Below are 22,244 nucleotides of genomic sequence, written 5' to 3'. Positions count from 1 at the left end.
CCCGGATCCAAATGGTGGAACGAGGCATGCCCACGTACCTAAGACTGATGACCACTGTAACCCCAACAATAGTGGAAGGGGCACGGCCACCGGTGCCCTGCTCAGTATATGGAGGGAACCGTGGCCACCTCAGATCCAGTCAGAAAATAACCAGGTACACAACAATGTCTGCACACTTAGCTGAAGGTGCTGCAGCCGCAGAGAAGACGGATCCAAGGACAGCTGGCAATATCCGGAGTGCTTGCTGCAGCAGAACACAGGTCCAGTGAACTGATAGCTACAAGTGAAGATACTCAAGCAAGAGCTACAACTGAAATGAGAAATATAATCCACGCCCTACAATAGGAGGAGGGGTGATTTAAAGGCAGGGAAATCAACCGCAGGAGGAACAGCTGGGAGGAAGGAAACAGAAAGTAAAGACTTCATCACAGGGGCGGAGAAACAGAGCAGTGAGAACTCCTCCAAACTCATGTAGTGACATCATCACAGGGGTGGAGAAACAGAGCTGTGAGAACGTCTCAAAGCTCTGGTAGTGACAGTCGGATCTCAAAACCAGAATTGCAAATGCAAGTGTGAAGCAGGCCTTATACTACATCTTCTGGGGGACCAGATCAACTTTTCTAGTCACTTAGATTCTACTATTTTAGCACCAAACAAAGTGGAGGAGGAAAGAGAAGAAAAGAATGAGAAAGAAAGAGAAGAAGGGAGCGAAGAGGAGGGAGAAGACAAGGGGAACAGAAAGAAGTAGAAGATAAGAGAAGAGGATGAGGAATGGGAGGTAAAAGAAAAGAAGATAAAGAATGGGAGGAGGAGGAAGAAGGAAAAAAAGAAAAAAAAATAGAATGAATGGGAGGAAGAAGAAGAGACAAAAGAAAAGAAGACAAAGAGTGTGAAGAAGACAAATAAGAAAAAAGAAGGAAGAGGAAGAAGAAGAAGTAAAGAAGATGTGAAATAAAAGGAAAAAAGAAGGAAGAGGAAGAAGGAAGAAGAAGAAGTAAAGAAGATGTAAAAGAAAAGGAAAAAAATAATGAAGAGGAAGAAGAAGAAGAAGAAGAAGTAGTAAAGAAGATATAAAAGAAAAGGAAAAAAAGAAGGAAGGAGGAAAAAGAAGAAGAAGAAGTAAAGAAGATGTAAAAGAAAAGGAAAAAAGAAAGAAGAAGAAGTAAAGGAAAAGAAGAGAAGGCATGGGAGGAGAAAGATGAATTAAAGGAAAGGAAGAGAAAGAATGAGAGGAGGAAGAAGAAGTAAATTAAAAGAAGATGAGAAATGGGAGGAAGAAGGAGAATAATAAAGGTAAAAAAGATGAGGTATGGGAGGAGGAAGAAGAATAAGAAAAGGGAAAAAAAGACAAAAATGGGAGGAGCAAGAAGAGTAAGTAAAGGAAAAGAAAAGGAATGGTAGGAGGAGGAAGAAGTAAAGGAAAAAAGAACAAGGAATAGGAGGAGGAAGAAGAAGAAGTAAAGAAAAAGAAGGTTAGGAATGGGAGAAGGAACAAGGAGATAAAGCAGAAAAGATGACAAGATGAGGGTGGGGAAAGAAGAAATAAAGGAAAATGAGTTAAGGGAGGAAGAAGAAGAATTGGAGAAAAAGAAGTAAAGGGAATGGAAAGGAAGAAGGGGGAATATGAAACATACTGTATGTAGGGAAAGAAGAGGAGGGTGTAGAGGAAGAGGAAGTAGAAGCAGATTAACAACAAGGAGAAGAGGAAGAAGAAGGAGGAGAAGAGGAGGAATGGGAAGATGAGGAAGAAAAAATAGAAGAAGAAAGATGAGTAGGAAGGGTAAGAAGAAGAAGAGAAAGAAGAAGGAGAATAGGAAGAAGGGAAAGAAAAAAGAGAAAAGAGCAGAAGAGAGGAATAAGGAGAAGAGGAATTAAAAAAAGAAGAGAAAATGAATAAAAAGAAGTAGCATAAACATTGGGCAGATTTACTAATAAAATATTGTTTAAAATGTAAAATCAGGAAATTCTGGCAGTCCAAAGATCCAAATGCAAATTCAGATTTTTTTTTACATGCGGCTGCACATGTGACGTTTTGGTCAGGAAGCACCTTCATCAAACTGTTGCTGTTGTATCTAAGTAGGTAGGAAGAATGGCGCCAGGGAAAAGTGCATCTTTATTATCTTAGCGCATAAGATAATGTGGATATACGTCACATGTGCTTCCGCATTTCAATAAAGACATGTTTTGCTTTTGGACCTTTGGAGTGCTAGAATTGCATGATTTATGCTCTGGTGTGGGATTCCTATTCTAAGCAGCCATTAAAAATTGCAGTGTGCCACAAGAGATCTATTTAAAATGTAGACAGTGTAAACATAGGAAGCCTAAAGATCCACCAGTGTCAAACTGGGGTGTCTAGGGCCCACCAGAAAAATTCATTCTGGGGCCCAATATATAGCTACTAGTGATGAGCGGCAGGGGTCAGATATGAATTCGCAATATTTCGCGAATATTTTGTAGAATATTCGTTGAATATTCGTGAATTCGAATATTCTTTATATTCTACATTCTTTTTTTTTACTCAAAAAAGTTGCTTGTGGGCCAATGACTCATTGGCCCACAACCGGGACTGAGAGAGGAATGAAGTGTTCAGATGGAAAAAATTATGAATATTCAGAAAAACAAATACTGTATATAGCACTATATTTGAAATATTTGTGAATTCTCAAAGTTGCGATATTCGCGATAAATATTCATAATTTGAATATTCGCGCTCAACACTAATAGCTACATGCAAATACTACCTGCTGACACAGTGGAAGGCGGCAACAAGATGTCAAGATTATTGATGATTAGGCAGGTCCCTGGGTTAAGAGAATACTGGTTGGCGGCCTCTCTTCTTAGAAGTCTAATCCACCACTCAATGCATCTACAATAATAAACTGGGTGGTTTCTTAAATAATCTACCAAGTTGTCTACAGGGACCCGCAGGCTAGTTGAGATTATGTAAGCTGCTTATTTATATGTAGTACAGTCAGTCTACTGGAGGCCCACTCTTCGTATGTAGTACAGTCAGTCTACTGGAGGCCTACTCTTTGTATGTAGTACAGTCAGTCTACTGGAGGCCTACTCTTCGTATGTAGTACAGTCAGTCTACTGGAGGCCCACTCTTAGTATGTAGTACAGTCACTCTACTGGAGGCCTACTCTTCGTATGTAGTACAGTCAGTCTACTGGAGGCCCACTCTTAGTATGTAGTACAGTCACTCTACTGGAGGCCCACTCTTAGTATGTAGTACAGTCATTCTACTGGAGGCCCACTCTTTGTATGTAGTACAGTCAGTCTACTGGAGGCCTACTCTTCGTATGTAGTACAGTCACTCTACTGGAGGCCCACCCTTGCTCAGGGGCCCACTGGGGAATTTACTTGTTCCCCTGTGGGCCAGTCCGAGCCTGCAGGAGATTCATCACAGTGGCTCAGGCTGGATGAAAACTTTAGTACACGGCTAGACACTTATTGGTTGGCTTACTTTGCAACAGAATTTTGTGCTAAAAGTTTGGTCCAAAATATTGCAGATTATTCTACACCCCCTTTCACACAAAGTCACACCCCTGAAGTCAAGGCTATCCGGTCATAGAATCTTAATGGTGGAGAAAAACGCTTCCATTTTGTCCGCATTCATCGTCAAAACTGAACTGAACGAAATGGAATGTTCCAGAATGCATTCCGTGATGTGGTGCAGAGCAAGACGGATCAGTCATAACACACGGTGTAAGTCAATGGGGACGGTTTTCTCTGACACAATAGAAAACGGATCCGTCCCCCATTGACTTTCAATGGTGTTCATGACAGGTCCGCCTTGTTTATTTTAAAGATGATACAACCGGATTCGTTCATGACAGATACAGATGGTTGTATTATCATAACAGAAGCATTTTTGCTGATCCATGACGGATTCAGCAAAAACGCAGATGTGAAAGTAGCCTAAGATTCACCAAATTACACCAAAAATATATCAAATGTTGATGCAAATTTCATCAGAATTCAGAAACATCTGGATTAGTAAATGTGGATTTTTTTTGAGTATTTTTGCATTGTAGGCCAGCTTTGATCAGCTCCAGGTCCATGAGAATGCTTGTGGACGAGTAGACTGTGTGGTGCTTACCATACACTGCAATGGTCTTGGTGTCCTGTAGGATGGTGTTCCCAGCAGACACCTGCACAGTGATGCTGTTCATCCCTTCTACTGCAAACGTAAATGAGATGCTCCGATCCAGCGTGATGAGGGGCTACAGAGAGGAAAGAAGAATGCAAAAATGAGGCTGCGGCTCCTACTCAAAACCCATGCCAGACATTTTTATAAGTGAAGATTAAAATGAGTGTATTAAGTTGGCCTCGCAGTCACCTTCAGGCAGCGGCTCGAAGGACCGCCCTGGGACTTGTGCTCTTATCTTCTATAAAAACACTGTACTGAGGAGAATAATTGATGTTCCAGACTTTTTTTTTTGGGCAGAATCTGGCATGGGACTATTTGTTGGAGGGAGGATGTGCCTCTCATTACGACAGAGATAACAAACAGCCGGACAGAGCCACAAGCTGCCTCCAGAAAATGACATATTGTAACTTGGGGACCTCACGGAAATGAAATATATGGAATCAAAGTTATTTTTTTTACATTTTATTTTTGGATCTTAATCAGTCTTAGCCTGAGCATTGTCTGAGCTCAGAACAGAGCAAAGAATGCAAGAGAATTCTAAGCAGAGATTAGAGGTAGATGGGGAAATTAAAAAAGAGAAAGTTATTGAAAACAAATTGTAAGAAAAAATTTTTTGGGCAGAATGGACAACATTAATGATCTAAAAACAAACAAAAAAATTATATCAGCATTACCCTTTTTTTGACTGTTTTGGGTCTTGATGGCCAGAGTAAAATTTTATTCTTTTTAAAATCATGGATTCTAATTTTATTTTTTTGTTTTAGTTGTTGATGTAATTTGTGCCAAATTTATCAGACTTTGCACATTGCTTGCTAAATTTGGCGTTTCTTCACAAAGAACACTTTTGTTTAGAGGTATTTGATACATCTGATGTGCACCTAATTAATGGGCATTTCTCAGCAGATCTGTCCCTATGACACTGGCTGACCTGTTACATGTGCCCTCGGCAGCTGAAGGCATCTGTGTTGGTCCCATGTTCATATGTGTCCGCACTGCTGAGAAAAAGTATGTTTTAATATATGCAAATGAGCAATGGGGGTGTTGTCGTTACACCTAGAGGCTCTGCTCTCTCTGCAACTGCAGTACCCGCTGCACTTTGATTGACAGGAGAAGGCAGTGAAAACGTTGTCACCCCTGGCCCTGTCAATCGAAGTGCAGGGGGCGCAGCAGCTGCAGAGAGAGCAGAGCCTCTAGGTGTAATGGTAACGCCCCTGTTGCTCCTAGAGGCTCTATTGGATATATTAAAACATAATTTTTCTCTGCAATGCAAACACATATGAACATGGGACCAACACAGAGGCCTTCAGCTGCCAAGTGCACATGTAACAGGTCAGACCGTGTCATTGGTACAAAACTGCTGACAGATGCCCTTTAACTACTATGCTTAGTAGCAACTGATGAGTTAAGTATTGTAAAATTTGATTCGGCTGCTTTGTCAAATTTTGCAAACAAATTTCCTTTGTGAAGAATTACTCCTTCACGAAGCGCATTTCTTGGTAAGTAGTTGGTAAGTATAGGGTACAATGGTCATTGTGCCGCTCTCTGTCATTGTACCCCTCAGATATCACGTTCATAGCTGATCACAGCATCTGACATCAATATACCGGGTAAAATTTAAAAAAAAAACATTACGTACCTCATCCGATTGAACGCGAAGAGCCGACGACCACCATCTTGATTGTAAATCCAGCGCGCAATCACCGAGCATGGGATTTCACGTGGGTTCTTCAATCAAGATGGCGGCAGACGGCTCTTCAAGTTCAAATGGGTGAGGTAAGTATGATTTTTTTTTTGTATTTACCGCCATTCAGGGAAAATCGATTTGTTACCATGAAGCACGAGGAAATTTGGCTTTGTGGTGAATCGAATTTTCCCTGAAATTCGGATCAAATTCCACTTCATGCAGTTCGATTTGCTCAGCACTAATGCTCAGTTTTACACACATTTCTCAAAAGATTAGAATTGCATAACATCACAAGAAGTTGCAAAAAGAATAATAAATTCCCCACCAGAATTCTGCCAAAAATATAACTGCAGCGTTCAACTGCCAAAACTTTAGGGGGATTGCCACTTCAAGAGATGAGTGAATCAACTGCCAACTCTGAGCCAATTTTTTCAAAAAGTTTGAGTTCACAAGAATGTGGTTTGTTTTCATTTGATCATGACAATATCTCACGCTGGTACTTTTATGCAAAAATCTTTGGGACCGGTTCATAATGCATTGGAGCTTTTCTTCTAATAGCGTCTTAACTGCTTAAAAGAAAAGCAAAACAATCAGGATATGTAAAGCGGATGGACCAACATTTTCACCAGGAATAATTTATTAAAGAATGATAGATATTTGTTTTGGTGATTATTTAAAATAAATTGCAAATGGCAAAGAAGTCAGATCTCCACCCCACACAAACACGGGTGTAGGAAAAGTGACACATTTTTAGGAAGTGCAAACGTGATTGGTAGTAGTGATCTGTAGAGTGATGTTACATATGGCACACGTGGTCATAAATGCGGCACAATATTTCATGGTGTACGACATTAATAGTTCTGTCTTACTTTACAACTCCTCTCAGAGAGAACACATTTTAGGGACTTTGTGAGGTGTAAAAATCTGGATGGTGACATGTACAGTACAAAAAATTTTTAGCACAATTTGAGCCATCTGGGGGCACCATAAGTTTTGTCATCTGAATCGTTTTGAAGTCTGAACTCCTCCAAAGTTTTTGGGTCACTCCTAAGACTCTGATGGGATATAATCTTATTCCAGTGCACTCAACTAGACAGCAGATCTTTAATATGGATATTTTATATAGATCTGGATGATAATGACTAGTCAGAGAACCAAAGGAACTTACAATTCATCTCCTCAATATCCATATTTCTCTTGAGCTGTAGATAGATCATGTAGGTGGACATTGCTGACATAAAGCTCAATGAGACCAGCCCATGTGCCCCATCATGGAAGAGCTCTAGGACTGAGCTCAAGCAAACATTTTTAGGATGGATTCTTAATCTACTGTTTATGGGCGTGGTGGACCCCGATCTTCAGCGAATTGATCGTACTAGATGTACAGTATGTTATTGGGCGATGGAGCTGATAACTTCTGGCCAAGATGATTGTTGAGTCCATATATAATGTCTATGGAAACCAGTACAAGCTACAGGGTCACATGGAGCAAAAAGTAAAAAATGTGTTGCTTTGCAGTTTGCACTCATTTTTTTCATTATTGAACCCAAGTAGAAATCTACAAGCACCTCACTGTTATTTCCGAGCCACCATACATAGGTGAGGGTCCCCACGTTGCTTGGCCAGAGTACCACCGAAGCGTTGACCTCCTTGTTCTTTGTGGTGACAAAAGGCAAAACCAAGTGAATGTGTTCCAGGGGGGCTGTGGAAAAAAAAAAAGGTCCATATTCGTCAAACTGATCCGTACATCACTAAACTGACAAAGACATCTCAGATGTGGAGCAGCAGAGCAATGTACAGTTGAAACCAGAAATTTACATACACTATATAAAAAGACACATCTGCATGGTTTTCTCAATATCTGACATGAAATCAGAATAAGCCTTTCCTGTTTTTGGTCAATTAGAATTACCATAATAATTATTATTTGCCAAATGCCAGAAAAATGAGAGAGAGAGAATGGTTTAAGGCATTTTTATTACTTTCTGCAATGTCAAAAGTTTACATACACTAAGATTACTATGCCTTTAAACAATTCTTGACTGTCCATATGATGATGTCATGTGTTTAGAAGCTTCTGTTAGGTTAGGTTTGTTGGCAACATCTGGGTTAATTAAATACACACCTGTGGATGTATTTAAATGCACACCTGAAACACATTGCTTCTTTGTGTAGCATCATGGGAAAGTCTGAAGAAATCAGCCAAGATACCAGGAAGAGAATTGTGGACTTGCACAAGTCTGGCTCAACCTTGGGTGCAATTTCAAGATACCTGAAGGTGCCTCGTTCATCTGTACAAACAATTATACTCAAGTACAAACAAGATGGGAATGTCCGGCCATCATACCGCTCAGGGAAGAGACAGTGCTTTGGTCCGACACGTGCATATCAACCCAAGAACTAAAGCAAAAGACCTTGTGAAGATGATGGCGGAAGCTGGTAAGATTGTGTCAGTATCCACAGTAAAACGAGGACTGTATCAACATGGACTGGAAGGCCACTCTGCCAGGAAGAAGCCATTACTCCAAAAGAAACAGAAAAAAAGCCAGATTAATGTCTACAAATGCACACAGGAACAAAGACCTACATTCTTGGAGACATGTCCTGTGGCCTGACAAAACTAAAATTGAAGTTTTTGGCCACAATGACCATCGTTACGTTTGGAGGAAAAAGGGAGAAGCTTGGAAGCCTAAGAACACCATCCCAACGGTGATACACGGGGGTGGCAGCGTCATGTTGTGGGGCAGTTTTGCTGCAGGAGGGACTGGTGCACTTCACAAAATAGATGGCATCATGAGGAAAGAAGATTATGTGGAAAAACTGAAGCAACATCTCAAGACATCAGCCAGGAAGTTAAAGCTTGGGCGGAAATGGGTCTTCCAAATGGACAATGACCCGAAGCATACTGCCAGACTGGTTACAGAGTGGATGAAGGATAACAAAGTCAATGTTTTGGAGCGTCCATCACAAAGCCCTGATCTGAATACTATTGAAAATTTATGGGCAAAGCTGAAAAGCCAGGTGCGAGCAAGGCGACCAACTACCATGGCTCAGTTACACCAGTTCTGTCAGGAGGAATGGGCCCAAATTCCGACCAACTATTGTGAGAAGCTTGTGGAAGGAAATCCAAAACGTTCGACCCAAGTCATACAGTTTAAAGGCAATGGTACCAAATATTAATTAAATGTATGTAAACTTTTGACTTTGCAGAAAGTAATAAAAATGCCTTAAAACATTCTCTCTCTCTCATTATTCTGGCATTTGGCAAATAATAATTATGGTAATCCTAAATGACCAAAACAGGAAAGGTTTATTCTCATTTGAGGAAAAACATGCATCTGTGTCTTTATATAGTGGATGGAACCTTCTGGTTTCAACTGTATCTGCAGAAATGTGAGGGAAATGAGCAAAGTGACAAAGATTAACATGAAGAGAAGTGACCGTCAGCCCTACTGTGTAACAATACTGCCCTCTGCTGAAAATCTGGAAAACTGCAGTCTGTCCAAACAAGCTAGTGTCTTGATTAAGGAGCGTGCTGGTGCATATGAGGATGTAGCAGAGCTTATGTGGTACAGCTCATGGTCAGATCATGGTGTTCTCTGTTTTATTACTACAGACTGTAGAGAAGCGTAAAATAATCATCAGAATCGAAGCCTAGCGCAAAATATTCATCACAGTAAAATGTATTCATCACAACACAGTCATAAAGAGATTAAATGATCACGTAAAAACCCAAACTATGCCATTCATCAATGTATTTATACAGATTTGTGGGGGCAATGTGCAGCTACATCAGGAAGCATCATCATCATCATCATCCAGTGGATACATTGTTACATGTTGCATTGCTTTATATCCAAGATATGAAGCAGATGAGAGCAGAGGTGGACACAGGCAACCAGCATTAACCCCTAAAACCTGGAAGGGGGCTTCATTCAGCAATGACCACCCTCCAAAAAAGTGAAAGGCAATGATTTCATGCTCACTGCTCTGTCCCTGTGTTATTTCCTGCAACCATCTACTTTTCTTCTCCACTTTCTTCCCGACACCCCTTCCCCTCAGATGATTCATAGTTCTCGTAGGCGCATAGAGCGTCTATGTTATTTGTTCCATAATTGTCCAATTGCAAATTTCTGCACTGTGCCAGGTTAAGTGCAACAGACAGCCCAGTTTCCTGCATAGTGTACTTTTCTTTGCTCCTGGGGCAATTTATCCTCGTTAAGCCATACCCAAGATGGGCCGCAGGCACAACCAACTAGATAGCCTGTCCATTTTAAACTAACAAGCTCACTATAGAGGCAGACCTCGCCACACCTATAAAAGCCCTGATAAGGGGGGTCCCAGCCCAAAACTTCTGCCTAACAACATAAAAAATGTCATTTTCCTGCAGTCACCAAGAGAGCGAGCTCAGAGAGTTTTTACAGCTGCCAATGACTTCAGTGGCAACTGTATCAATTTCTTTGCACTGAGCTCCCCCTAGTGGTGACTGCAGGCAGCCAGAACTATAATATATGTATTGTGCGAAGGGAAGCCAGAGGCTTAGAGCTGTATTGGGGGAGAGTAATCAGTGTGTTCATGATAGTTCTCTGGTGTAAATACATTGAGAAATATGGTGTTCAGACGAAACACCACCATATTTATGAAGCACCTGCAATGAAAACTTATCAAATTATGGCTCTTGAAATGGTGGGGGGAAAAAAGTATTATATATACAGTACAGACCAAAAGTTTGGACACACCTTCTCATTCAAAGAGTTTTTTTTTATTTTCATGACTATGAAACTTGTAGATTCACACTGAAGGCAATAAAAAATTATGAATTAACACATGTGGAATTATATACATAACAAACAAGTGTGAAACAACTGAAAATATGTCATATTTTAGGTTCTTCAAAGTAGCCACCTTTTGCTTTGATTACTGCTTTGCACACTCTTGGCATTCTCTTGATGAGCTTCAAGAGGTAGTCCCCTGAAATGGTCTTCACTTCACAGGTGTGCCCTGTCAGGTTTAATAAGTGGGATTTCTTGCCTTATAAATGGGGTTGGGACCATCAGTTGCGTTGAGGAGAAGTCAGGTGGATACACAGCTGATAGCCCTACTGAATAGACTGTTAGAATTTGTATTATGGCAAGAAAAAAGCAGCTAAGTAAAGAAAAACGAGTGTCCATCACCACTACCTCTTGAAGCTCATCAAGAGAATGCCAAGAGTGTGCAAAGCAGTAATCAAAGCAAAAGGTGGCTTCTTTGAAGAACTTAGAATATGACATATTTTCAGTTGTTTCACACTTGTTTGTTATGTACAGTACAGACCAAAAGTTTGGACACACCTTCTCATTCAAAGAGTTTTCTTTATTTTCATGACTATGAAGGCACCAAAACTATGAATTAACACATGTGGCATTATATACATAACAAACAAGTGTGAAACAACTGAAAATATGTCATATTCTAGGTTCTTCAAAGTAGTCACCTTTTGCTTTGATTACTGCTTTGCACACTCTTGCCATTCTCTTGATGAGCTTCAAGACGTAGTCCCCTGAAATAGTCTTGAAGGAGTTCCCAGATATGCATAGCACTTGTTGGCCCTTTTGCCTTCACTCTGCGGTCCAGCTCACCCCAAACCATCTCGATTGGGTTCAGGTCCGGTGACTGTGGAGGCCAGGTCATCTGGCGCAGCACCCCATCACTATCCTTCATGGTCAAATAGCCCTTACTTTCAAAGTTTTCCCAATTTTTCGGCTGACTGACTGACCTTCATTTCTTAAAGTAATGATGGCCACTCGTTTTTCTTTACTTAGCTGCTTTTTTCTTGCCATAATACAAATTCTAACAGTCTATCCAGTAGGACTATCAGCTGTGTATCCACCTGACTTCTCCTCAACGCAACTGATGGTCCCAACCCCATTTATAAGGCAAGAAATACCACTTATTAAACCTGACAGGGCACACCTGTGAAGTGAAAACCATTTCAGGGGTCTACCTCTTGAAGCTCATCAAGAGAATGCCAAGAGTGTGCAAAGCAGTAATCGAAGCAAAAGGTGGCTACTTTGAAGAACCTAGAATATGACATATTTTCAGTTGTTTCACACTTGTTTGTTATGTATATAATTCCACATGTGTTAATTCATAGTTTTGATGCCTTCATAGTCATGAAAATAAAGAAAACTCTTTGAAAGAGAAGGTGTGTCCAAACTTTTGGTCTGTACTGTATATATATATATATATATATATATATATATATATATATATAGTGCTATTATTGTGCAAAAGAAGCAAAATGTAAAAGAAAATCTAACCAATATGGTAATGGTGCAAAGTTTAAAAAATACATAATTTCAGTTTTTTTCCATTCCTCCCCGGAAAGAGTTAATAAAACTTGATAACACTTTGGCACTAATTTTGGCGCCATTTATGCTGGGACTATGGCCATCATAGGAAGGTATCCCCTGCTCAGGACACCCCTCTATGAGTTCAAGTCAAGAACCTTTTCAGAGGGTCTCAGCGAGATCTCAGGATAGGTGTCATTCACTAGAAGACGTTATTTCCAATCTGTCTCCTTCCTATGGAGTTCTGCTGTCAAATTGTCAGTAAATTTACTGAATGCAGCCATCAGCACAAGCTGAACCAGCTGAATAGAATTACCTTACTGAAGTCAACATTCAGCATTCTCAGCATTTTTAAAACTCATGGAAGCATGCGGTGTCAGGGTATTAAAAGTTGAACGGAGGAGACCCCCCGCCGTGCGCCGATTAACATAGACGTGCACACAAAGCAGAGCGCATGAACATGTCAGGAGCATGTAATGAATTATTTATCATTCAGAACAGTAGGTGGCACTGCCTCGCTCCGGATGGAATCAAGACCCAGGCAGCGCCTCAATCTATTGCATTGTAATATCATCTATACATATATAATTATATACAGGAGATACCCAGGTTATACCAGCATGGTCCATATAACTATATACAAGAAGATGTATAACTTATACCAGCAATACATATATAATTATATACAGGAGATACCCAGGTTATACCAGCCTGCTCCATATCACTATACACAAGAAGATGTATAACTTATACCAGCTGTACATATATAATTATATGCAGGAGATACCCAGGTTATACCAGCATGGTCCATATCACTATATACAGAAGATGTATAACTTATACCAGCTGTACATATATAATTATATACAGGAGATGCCCAGGTTATACCAGCATGGTCCATATCACTATATACAAGAGGATGTATAACTTATACCAGCTGTACATATATAATTATATGCAGGAGATACCCAGGTTATACCAGCATGGTCCATATCACTATATACAAGAAGATGTATAACCTATACCAGCTGTACATCTATAATTATATACAGGAGATACCCAGGTTATACCAGCATGGTCCATATCACTATATACAAGAAGATGTATAACTTATACCAGCTGTACATATATAATTACATACAGGAGATACCCAGGTTATACCAGCATGGTCCATATCACTATATACAAGAAGATGTACAACTTATACCAGCTGTACATATATAATTATATACAGGAGATACCCAGGTTATACCAGCATGCTCCATGTCACTATATACAAGAAGATGTATAACTTATACCAGCTGTACATATATAATTATATACAGGGGATACCCAGGTTATACCAGCATGGTCCATATCACTATATACAAGAAGATGTATAACTTATACCAGCTGTACATATATAATTATATACAGGAGATACCCAGGTTATACCAGCATGCTCCATATCACTATATAAAAGAAGATGTATAACTTATACCAGCTGTACATATATAATTATATACAGGAGATACCCAGGTTATACCAGCTGTACATATATAATTATAAACAGGAGATACCCAGGTTATACCAGTATGGTCCATATAACTATATACAAGAGGATGTATAACTTATACCAGCTGTACATATATAATTATATAAAGGAGATACCCAGGTTATACCAGCATGGTCCATATCACTATATACAAGATGTATAACTTATACCAGCTGTACATATATAATTATATACAGGAGATACCCAGGTTATACCAGCATGGTCCATATTACTATATACAAGAAGATGTATAACTTATACCAGCTGTACATATATAATTATATACAGGAGATACCCAGGTTATACCAGCATGGTCCATATCACTATATACAAGAAGATGTATAACTTATACCAGCTGTACATTATATACAGAAGATACCCAGGTTATACCAGCATGCTCCACATCACTATATACAAGAAGATGTATAACTTATACCAGCTGTACATATATAATTATATACAGGGGATACCCAGGTTATACCAGCATGCTCCATATCACTATATACAAGAAGATGTATAACTTATACCAGCTGTACATATATAATTACATACAGGAGATACCCAGGTTATACCAGCATGGTCCATATCACTATATACAAGAAGATGTACAACTTATACCAGCTGTACATATATAATTATATACAGGAGATACCCAGGTTATACCAGCTGTACATATATAATTATATACAGGGGATACCAGGTTATACCAGCATGGTCCATATCACTATATACAAGAAGATGTATAACTTATAACAGCTGTACATATATAATTATATACAGGAGATACCCAGGTTATACCAGCTGTACATATATAATTATATACAGGGGATACCAGGTTATACCAGCATGCTCCATGTCACTATATACAAGAAGATGTATAACTTATAACAGCTGTACATATATAATTATATACAGGAGATACCCAGGTTATAACAGCATGCTCCATATCACTATATACAAGAAGATGTATAACTTATACCAGCTGTACATATATAATTATATACAGGAGATACCCAGGTTATACCAGCATGGTCCATGTCACTATATACAAGAAGATGTACAACTTATACCAGCTGTACATATATAATTATATACAGGGGATACCCAGGTTATACCAGCTGTACATATATAATTATATACAGGGGATACCAGGTTATACCAGCATGGTCCATATCACTATATACAAGAAGATGTATAACTTATACCAGCTGTACATATATAATTATATACAGGAGATGCCCAGGTTATACCAGCATGGTCCATATCACTATATACAGAAGATGTATAACTTATACCAGCTGTACATATATAATTATATACAGGGGATACCCAGGTTATACCAGCTGTACATATATAATTATATACAGGAGATACCCAGGTTATACCAGCATGGTCCATATCACTATATACAGAAGATGTATAACTTATACCAGCTGTACATATATAATTATATACAGGGGATACCCAGGTTATACCAGCTGTACATATATAATTATATACAGGAGATACCCAGGTTATACCAGCATGGTCCATATCACTATATACAGAAGATGTATAACTTATACCAGCTGTACATATATAATTATATACAGGAGATGCCCAGGTTATACCAGCATGGTCCATATCACTATATACAGAAGATGTATAACTTATACCAGCTGTACATATATAATTATATACAGGAGATACCCAGGTTATACCAGCGGTACATATATAATTATATACAGGAGATACCAGGTTATACCAGCATGGTCCATATCACTATATACAAGGAGATGTATAACTTATACCAGCTTTACATATTGTAGGGATCTGCCCAAATGGTAGCCTTCAGATAAGAACACAGCAGCAGCCTTCTAGCAGTGAAAGCAAAGCAACGGTTGTCTTCTATTCTTGACAAAACAATAAGGCAGTAAACGGCAGATAAAGTCCCGTATCTATAGCACAACACAGCTATGGTTTTGCACAGAACCGTAACCCCACGGGGTGTATGTGGACTTCGCTTTGTCCTCAGTCTTTCTGGCACTGCAACTCCAGCTCAGACTCTGATCCCACACAGCCCTCCACAGAGCTCCACTCTCAGAGAGGTAATCATCACCACCTGACACTGCTGCCTGTTTTTTGTAGGCCAGTCAAGACCCGGCCTGGAACGTGGGGAGTAGTCACCCACCCAGCACTATGACTACTCCCAGTAAGAGCTGTCCCGGATCACCTATTCACAGCTATACGAAATAAACTAAATGTCAACCACCTACTGCCGCTGACACACCTGAATTACTGGCTCCTACTTTACCAAGGCCAGGAACCTTGGTGACACGTATCTACCATCAACAATGGTTCCTTGTGCCTTCCTACAATGTATAATTATATACAGAAGATGCCCAGGTTATACCAGCATGGTCCATATCACCATATACCCATTTTTGTCAATGCCAGTTTTAAAGCGGCATCATATGTTACTAAACTTTTAGTATAGGGACATATGAAAAGTTTATATCTGTGTGGCCCTAAGCGCTGACACCTCCACCGATCTCCAGGACGAGGGGAGAGAATCCTGCACTTGGCGCATTCTGCCTCCTTACTGCAGGAAAGGAAGAAAGACAGACTCAATAGAAAGTCTATGGGCTTGTCTCGTGCAGCGAGGAGAGAGAAAACCCTAAGCCCGCGCTTCTCTTCCCTCGTACTACAGATTGTTGGGGTCTCAGAGCTCAGACTCTCACGGATATAAACTTTTGTTATGTTCCTGTAACATATCAAAAGCTTAACCACCACAGCCCCCCTAGCTTAAACCCCCTTAATGACCAGACCACTTTTTACACTTCTGACCTACACTACTTTCACCGTTTATTGCTCGGTCATACAATTTACCACCCAAATGAATTTTACCTCCTTTTCTTCTCACTAATAGAGCTTTCGTTTGGTGGTATTTCATTGCTGCTGACATTTTTACTTTTTTTGATATTAATCGAAATTGACCGAAATTTTTGCAAAAAAATGAAATTTTTCACTTTCGGTTATAAAATATTTCAAATAAAACTACATTTCTATATACATTTTTCTCTAAATTTATTGTTCTACATGTCTTTGATATAAAAAAATGCAATAAGTGTATATTTATTGGTTTGGGTAAAAGTTATAGCGTTTACAAACTATTGTACAAAAATGTGAATTTCCACATTTTGAAGCAGCTCTGACTTTCTGAGCACCTGTCATGTTTCCTGAGGTTCTACAATGTCCAGACAGTACAAACACCCCAAAAATGACCCAATTTCGGAAAGTACACACCCTAAGGTATTCGCTGATGGGCATAGTGAGTTCATGGAAGTTTTTATTTTTTGTCACAAGTTAGCGGAAAATGATTTATTTTTTTTTTTTTTCTTACAAAGTCTCATATTCCACTAACTTGTAACAAAAAATAAAATTTTACATGAACTCACCATACCCCTCACGGGATACCTTGGGGTGTCTTCTTTCCAAAATGGTGTCACTTGTGGGGTATTTATACTGCCCTGGCATTTTAGGGGCCCTAAAGCGTGAGAAGAAGTCTGGAATCCAAATGCGTAAAAAATGCCCTGTGAAATCGTAAAGATACTCTTTGGAATTTGGGCCCCTTTACGCACCTAGGCTGCAAAAAAGTGTCACACATGTGGTATCGCCGTACTCAGAAGAAGTTGGGGAATGTGTTTTGGGGTGTATTTTTACATATACCCATGCTGGGTGAGAGAAATGTCTCTGTAAAAGTCAACTTTTCCCATTTTTTTATACAAAGTTGTCATTTTACAGAGATATTTCTCTCACCCAGCATGGGTATATGTAAAAAGACACCCCAAAACACATTGCCCTACTTCTCCTGAGTACGGCGATACCACATGTGTGACACTTTTTTGCAGCCTAGGTGGGCAAAGGGGCCCAAATTCCTTTTAGGAGGGCATTTTTAGACAATTGGATTCCAGACTTCTTCTCACGCTTTAGGGCCCCTAAAATGCCAGGGCAGTATAAATACCCCACATGTGACCCCATTTTGGAAAGAAGACACCCCAAGGTATTCCGTGAGGGGCATGGCGAGTTCATAGAAGTTGTTTTTTAGCGGAAATTGATTTTTTTTTGTTTTTTCTCACAAAGTCTTCCTTTCCGCTAACTTGTTCAATCTTTCATGGACTCAATATGACCCTCAGCGAATACCTTGGGGGTGTCTTCTTTCCAAAATGGGGTCACATGTGAGGTATTTATACTGCGCTGGCATTTTAGGGGCCCTAAAGCGTGAGAAGAAGTCTGGAATATAAATGTCAAAAATTTTTTACGCATTTGGATTCCGTGAGGGGTATGGTGAACTCATGTGAGATTTTATTTTTTGTCACAAGTTAGTGGAATATGAGACTTTGTAAGAAAAAAAAATAAAAATCAATTTCCGCTAACTTGTGCCAAAAAAAAAAAAATCTTCTATGAACTCGCCATGCCCCTTATAAGTGATCTTTTTATAGCGCCGCAGCGATTGTACGGTGTTTTTGCAGTGATCATAAAAAAAAAAATTCTGTCACTGCGGTGGGGCGGACTGAACGCAAGTGTGCGCACAAGATCAGGCCTGATCGGGCGAACACTGCGTTTTTTGTAGAGCCTGTAGAACATGTCCTATTCTTGTCCGCAATTGCGGACAAGAAAAGGCATTTTCTATATAGTTCTGGCAATGTGCGGATCCGCAAAATGCGAAAAGCACATTGCCGGTGTCCGTGTTTTGCAGATCCGCGGTGTCCGTGTTTTTCGGATCCGTGGATCCGCAAAACACATACGGACGTCTGAATGGAGCCTTACAGGGGGGTGATCACTGACAGGGGGGTGATCAGGGAGTCTATATGGGGTGATCAGGGGTTAATAAGTGACAGGGGGGGTGTAGTGTGGTGATTGGTGCTACTTACAGAGCTGCCTGTGTCCTCTGGTGGTCGATCCAAGCAAAAGGGACCACCAGAGGACCAGGTAGCAGGTATATTAGACGCTGTTATCAAAACAGCATCTAATATACCTTTTTGGGGTTAAAAAAACCGCATCTACAGCCTGCCAGCGAATGATTGCCGCTGGCAGGCTGTAGATCCACTCGTGTACCTCCAGTTCCTGTGAACGCGCGCTCCTGTATGCGCTCGTTCACAGGAAATCTCGCCTCTCGCGAGATGACGCGCCGGCGCGTCTAGGAGGAATAACACCGCCGCCGCCAGGACGCAATCCTGCGTTAGGCGGTCCTGGGGTGGTTAAAGGGGTTGGCCGCCATAAGTATAAAAAACAAAATGCCCCAGAAAATAACTAATGCCAATAGGTATTTGTATCATGAGAGATATACTGTGTATGTATCATTTTTCTACTGCATTCGGCATAGCATGCTCCCATTGATGAGAGGCTGTGTGGGCGGAGCAGCTGCAAAGTGAAAGTAAAAATCCCAGCATGCATCACAGCAAGCAACTCCAGGGGAGCGGTCACATGACATCTCTGCCTACTTGTGACGCCATAGTGACAACAGCACCTCCGGTGTCCTCTCATCAGTCCTCCAGTCACAATCCTACATTCTCAGCATTGAATAAAAGTTACTGCTTTTCCCACAATGTGATATATATAAAGTACATACATGTGTGTGGATATGTACATGGGTGTACATGGTGTGTGTGCAGGGTCGTCTTTAATATTGATTGGGGCTTGGGCAAGAGGGAGAACAAGTGCCGCTGCCTCATTCATGGGTCCATACTTTATTAACTAAGTAGCAGGACATGTAGGCCATACATGGGGGATGTCCCTGCACTATTATTTCTGGGTGCCGCTCGGTTGCTCCGCTGTGTGTAGGAACGCCTACAGAGAAAAGCTGATGTTTCCTCCCTGGTGTTCTGATGCTGTTAGTTAGCATACAGTGCAGGAGAATGTAACAGGGGCCACAGCGGCGCGCATAAATAATACCAAGTGCAGGGACATCCCCCATGTATGCCCTACATGTCCTGCTACTTAGTTAATAAAGTATGGACCCATGAAAGGTCCTCCAATGGCCAGCAGGGCTAAAAAGACAGTTGCCTTGGGACCCCCTGGAGCAACTGGGCCCGGGGCAGCTTCCTCTTTTGCCCCGCGTTAAAGACGGCCCTGTGTGTGCGTGTATATATATATATATATATATATATATATATTGTGGTAAGGTGAACAGAAAAGTGTATGGTAAAGTCCTGGAAGGGGTGTATATCCCACCCAGCTTCCTCAACTGGGTGAGGTAAATAAAATCCAGAAGGTTAAAATGGTCTCAGCAATGTGTAGGTTGTGAGACAGTTTTGTTAAGTTTATGGGCTGGATTTTATTGGACTGGGAGAAGGTAGGATTGGTAGAGGGACCTCCCCAGTCCACCCCATTCCGGGACAGGTTTTCCCCTAGCCTGAGGGATCCCCAGCTGAAGCCAGCTGGGATCGTCAAGGGGAAATAAAGCACAGTCCAGGCTGTCAGTCTGGGGGAGTGATGCCTGGAGAAAGTCTGGGAAGCTGGCTGCCCTGCTGGCTAGAGAAGCCGAGTTCTCTGTGTGTACGGTGTTAAGTAGGTGAGCTAGGATCTTCACTGTATTAGCCAGAGCCCAGACGGGCAGGTGTTTATTTTGGTTTATGTTTTGTGGTGCTGGACCTTCAGCTTACCCAGTGAATTATAACTGGGGTTGCCTGTATTGCCGGAGTGTGATAAATAAATAAAGCAACATTTGGACTTTAACCCCGTGGTCTGCAAGAGAATCTGTCATCGCCGCCCTACCTGAGAGTGTAACCCCTTACAATTGGTGTCGGATGCGGGCAAGCGTCCCTGCTGAAAAAGGCAATAGCAGGTTGCTAAGGGCAACGGCGTGACAGTTGATGATTTAATGTCCTGGGTAAAAGCTGCAACTACAATGCAAAGTGCATCAAGTACCATGGAGGAAATGATGAAGCAGCTGGTTCAGGCTAACCTAAGGCAACAGCAGAGGATGCATGCAGAGGATAAAAAGAGACACGAAGAAGCCTTACGTGTCCAACAACAGGCTAATGCACAGCAGCAGGAAACTATTCGTTTGTTGATGGAGCATATTGCTGCAATTAAGAGAGACTGCTGTAACTCCAGCCCCACAAGTGGGGGTAAGCCCCCCAGAGACTTTGAATGTGAGGAGGGCTATGCAGCGGGCCTTGCAAAAACTGACACTTGATGATGATATCGAGGCCTACCTGACGGTATTTGAGAGGGTGGCGGAAAGAGAGAGGCTGCCAATAGCAGAGTAAGCAGAGGTCCTTACGCCCCTTTTGTCCGGTGAACAGCAAAAGGCCTACTATGACCTCAGGGAGCAGGATGTCCGGGACTATGTCAAATTAAAAATGGAGATCCTGGCTCGTTTGGGCGTTACTCCGGCGGTTCGTGCCCGGAGGGTCCACACGTGGAGCTACACCATGGACAAGCCGGCCCGATCTCCATCTTGTACCGAAGTGGCTGGAACCTGAGTCTTCTACACCGGACCAGATCGTGGAGAAAGTAGTGGTGGATCACTACTTCAGAGCCCTTCCGGCGGAGCTGCAACTGTGGGTCGGACATGGAGACCCTAAAACTGCGGATCAGCTCGTAAACCTGGTAGAAAGGTTCCTGGCGATTGAGGACTTCCTCCTTGATATCCCTACCGCACCAACACCTTCCCGGAGTACCCGACCCGTGTCATCTGTGGGTAGGAGAGTTCCGGCTGTTAGGGGTGTGTGGAAGGGTGAAAGAGGGAGTAAGGCTCTAGAGGTTGGGTGTGGGCCTAAGTCTGAGTCTCCCGGGCAGTCCGGACCCGGAGAGGTCTTCTCACCTAGGACAGTGTTTCCCAACCAGTGTGCCTCCAGCTGTTGCAAAACTACAACTCCCAGCATGCCCGGACAGCCTTTGGCTGTGCAGGCATGCTGGGAAGTGTAGTTTTGCAACAGCTGGAGGCACACTGGTTGGGAAACACTGACCTAGGAGACCCGGGGCGCCCCAGTGCTGGAGGTGCCGTGAGTGGGGACACATTGCTGCCTATTGCCCTCTGACCTCAGAGCCTATGGAGTGTGCAGGTAGACGGAGACAGTCGCTGTATGCGGTGCCAGTGTGTGCGGCCTCACCAGGACTAGAGACTGAGCCGCAGATGTGTTCCCTGGTGATAAATGACTGCTCCGTCAGGGCTCTGTTGGACTCCGGTAGTCTGGTCACCTTAGTGCATGCCAGCTTTGTGGCTGGGAATTATGTGCCGGAAAAAAGAGTAAATGTGCTGTGCATCCATGGGGATGCAAAATCATACCCGGTGGCTTGCGTTAAGCTGGAGACTCCGGCTGGGACTGTATCCTATGAAGTCGGGGTCGTAAAAAGACTTATGCATGATATGATATTGGGCCGGGACTTCCCCTTGTTCTGGAAGTTGTGGGAGAAGAGAAACATTCCTGCAGAATCTGTGCCTTCTCCTTTAAATAATCATTGCTATGAGGGGCCCATTGAATCCAATGGTTTAAAGGAAGAGATAATTAAAAACAATGGTGTCATGTTAACTGAAATGTCTGATGAAAATGTGGG

The 22,244-nt window shown here is 41.6% G+C and overlaps 1 protein-coding gene across 2 annotated transcripts in view; it reads right to left on the bottom strand.

The window, feature by feature from the left end:
* The window catches only part of SORCS1 (sortilin related VPS10 domain containing receptor 1), a 647,341-nt gene that overhangs the window by 82,002 nt on the left and 543,095 nt on the right, over positions 1-22,244 (bottom strand). For both annotated transcript variants that reach the window (XM_040436033.1, XM_040436034.1), the window contains exons 20-21: positions 7,406-7,539; positions 4,103-4,226 (exon numbers count right to left, since the gene is read on the bottom strand). In XM_040436033.1, coding sequence (XP_040291967.1) covers positions 4,103-4,226; positions 7,406-7,539 — 258 coding nt within the window. The remainder of the gene's footprint in view (positions 1-4,102; positions 4,227-7,405; positions 7,540-22,244) is intronic.

Source organism: Bufo bufo, chromosome 6, assembly GCF_905171765.1.
Source record: "Bufo bufo chromosome 6, aBufBuf1.1, whole genome shotgun sequence".
Lineage (NCBI taxonomy): Eukaryota > Metazoa > Chordata > Amphibia > Anura > Bufonidae > Bufo > Bufo bufo.
This window is presented reverse-complemented; position numbering and strand designations above follow the sequence as displayed.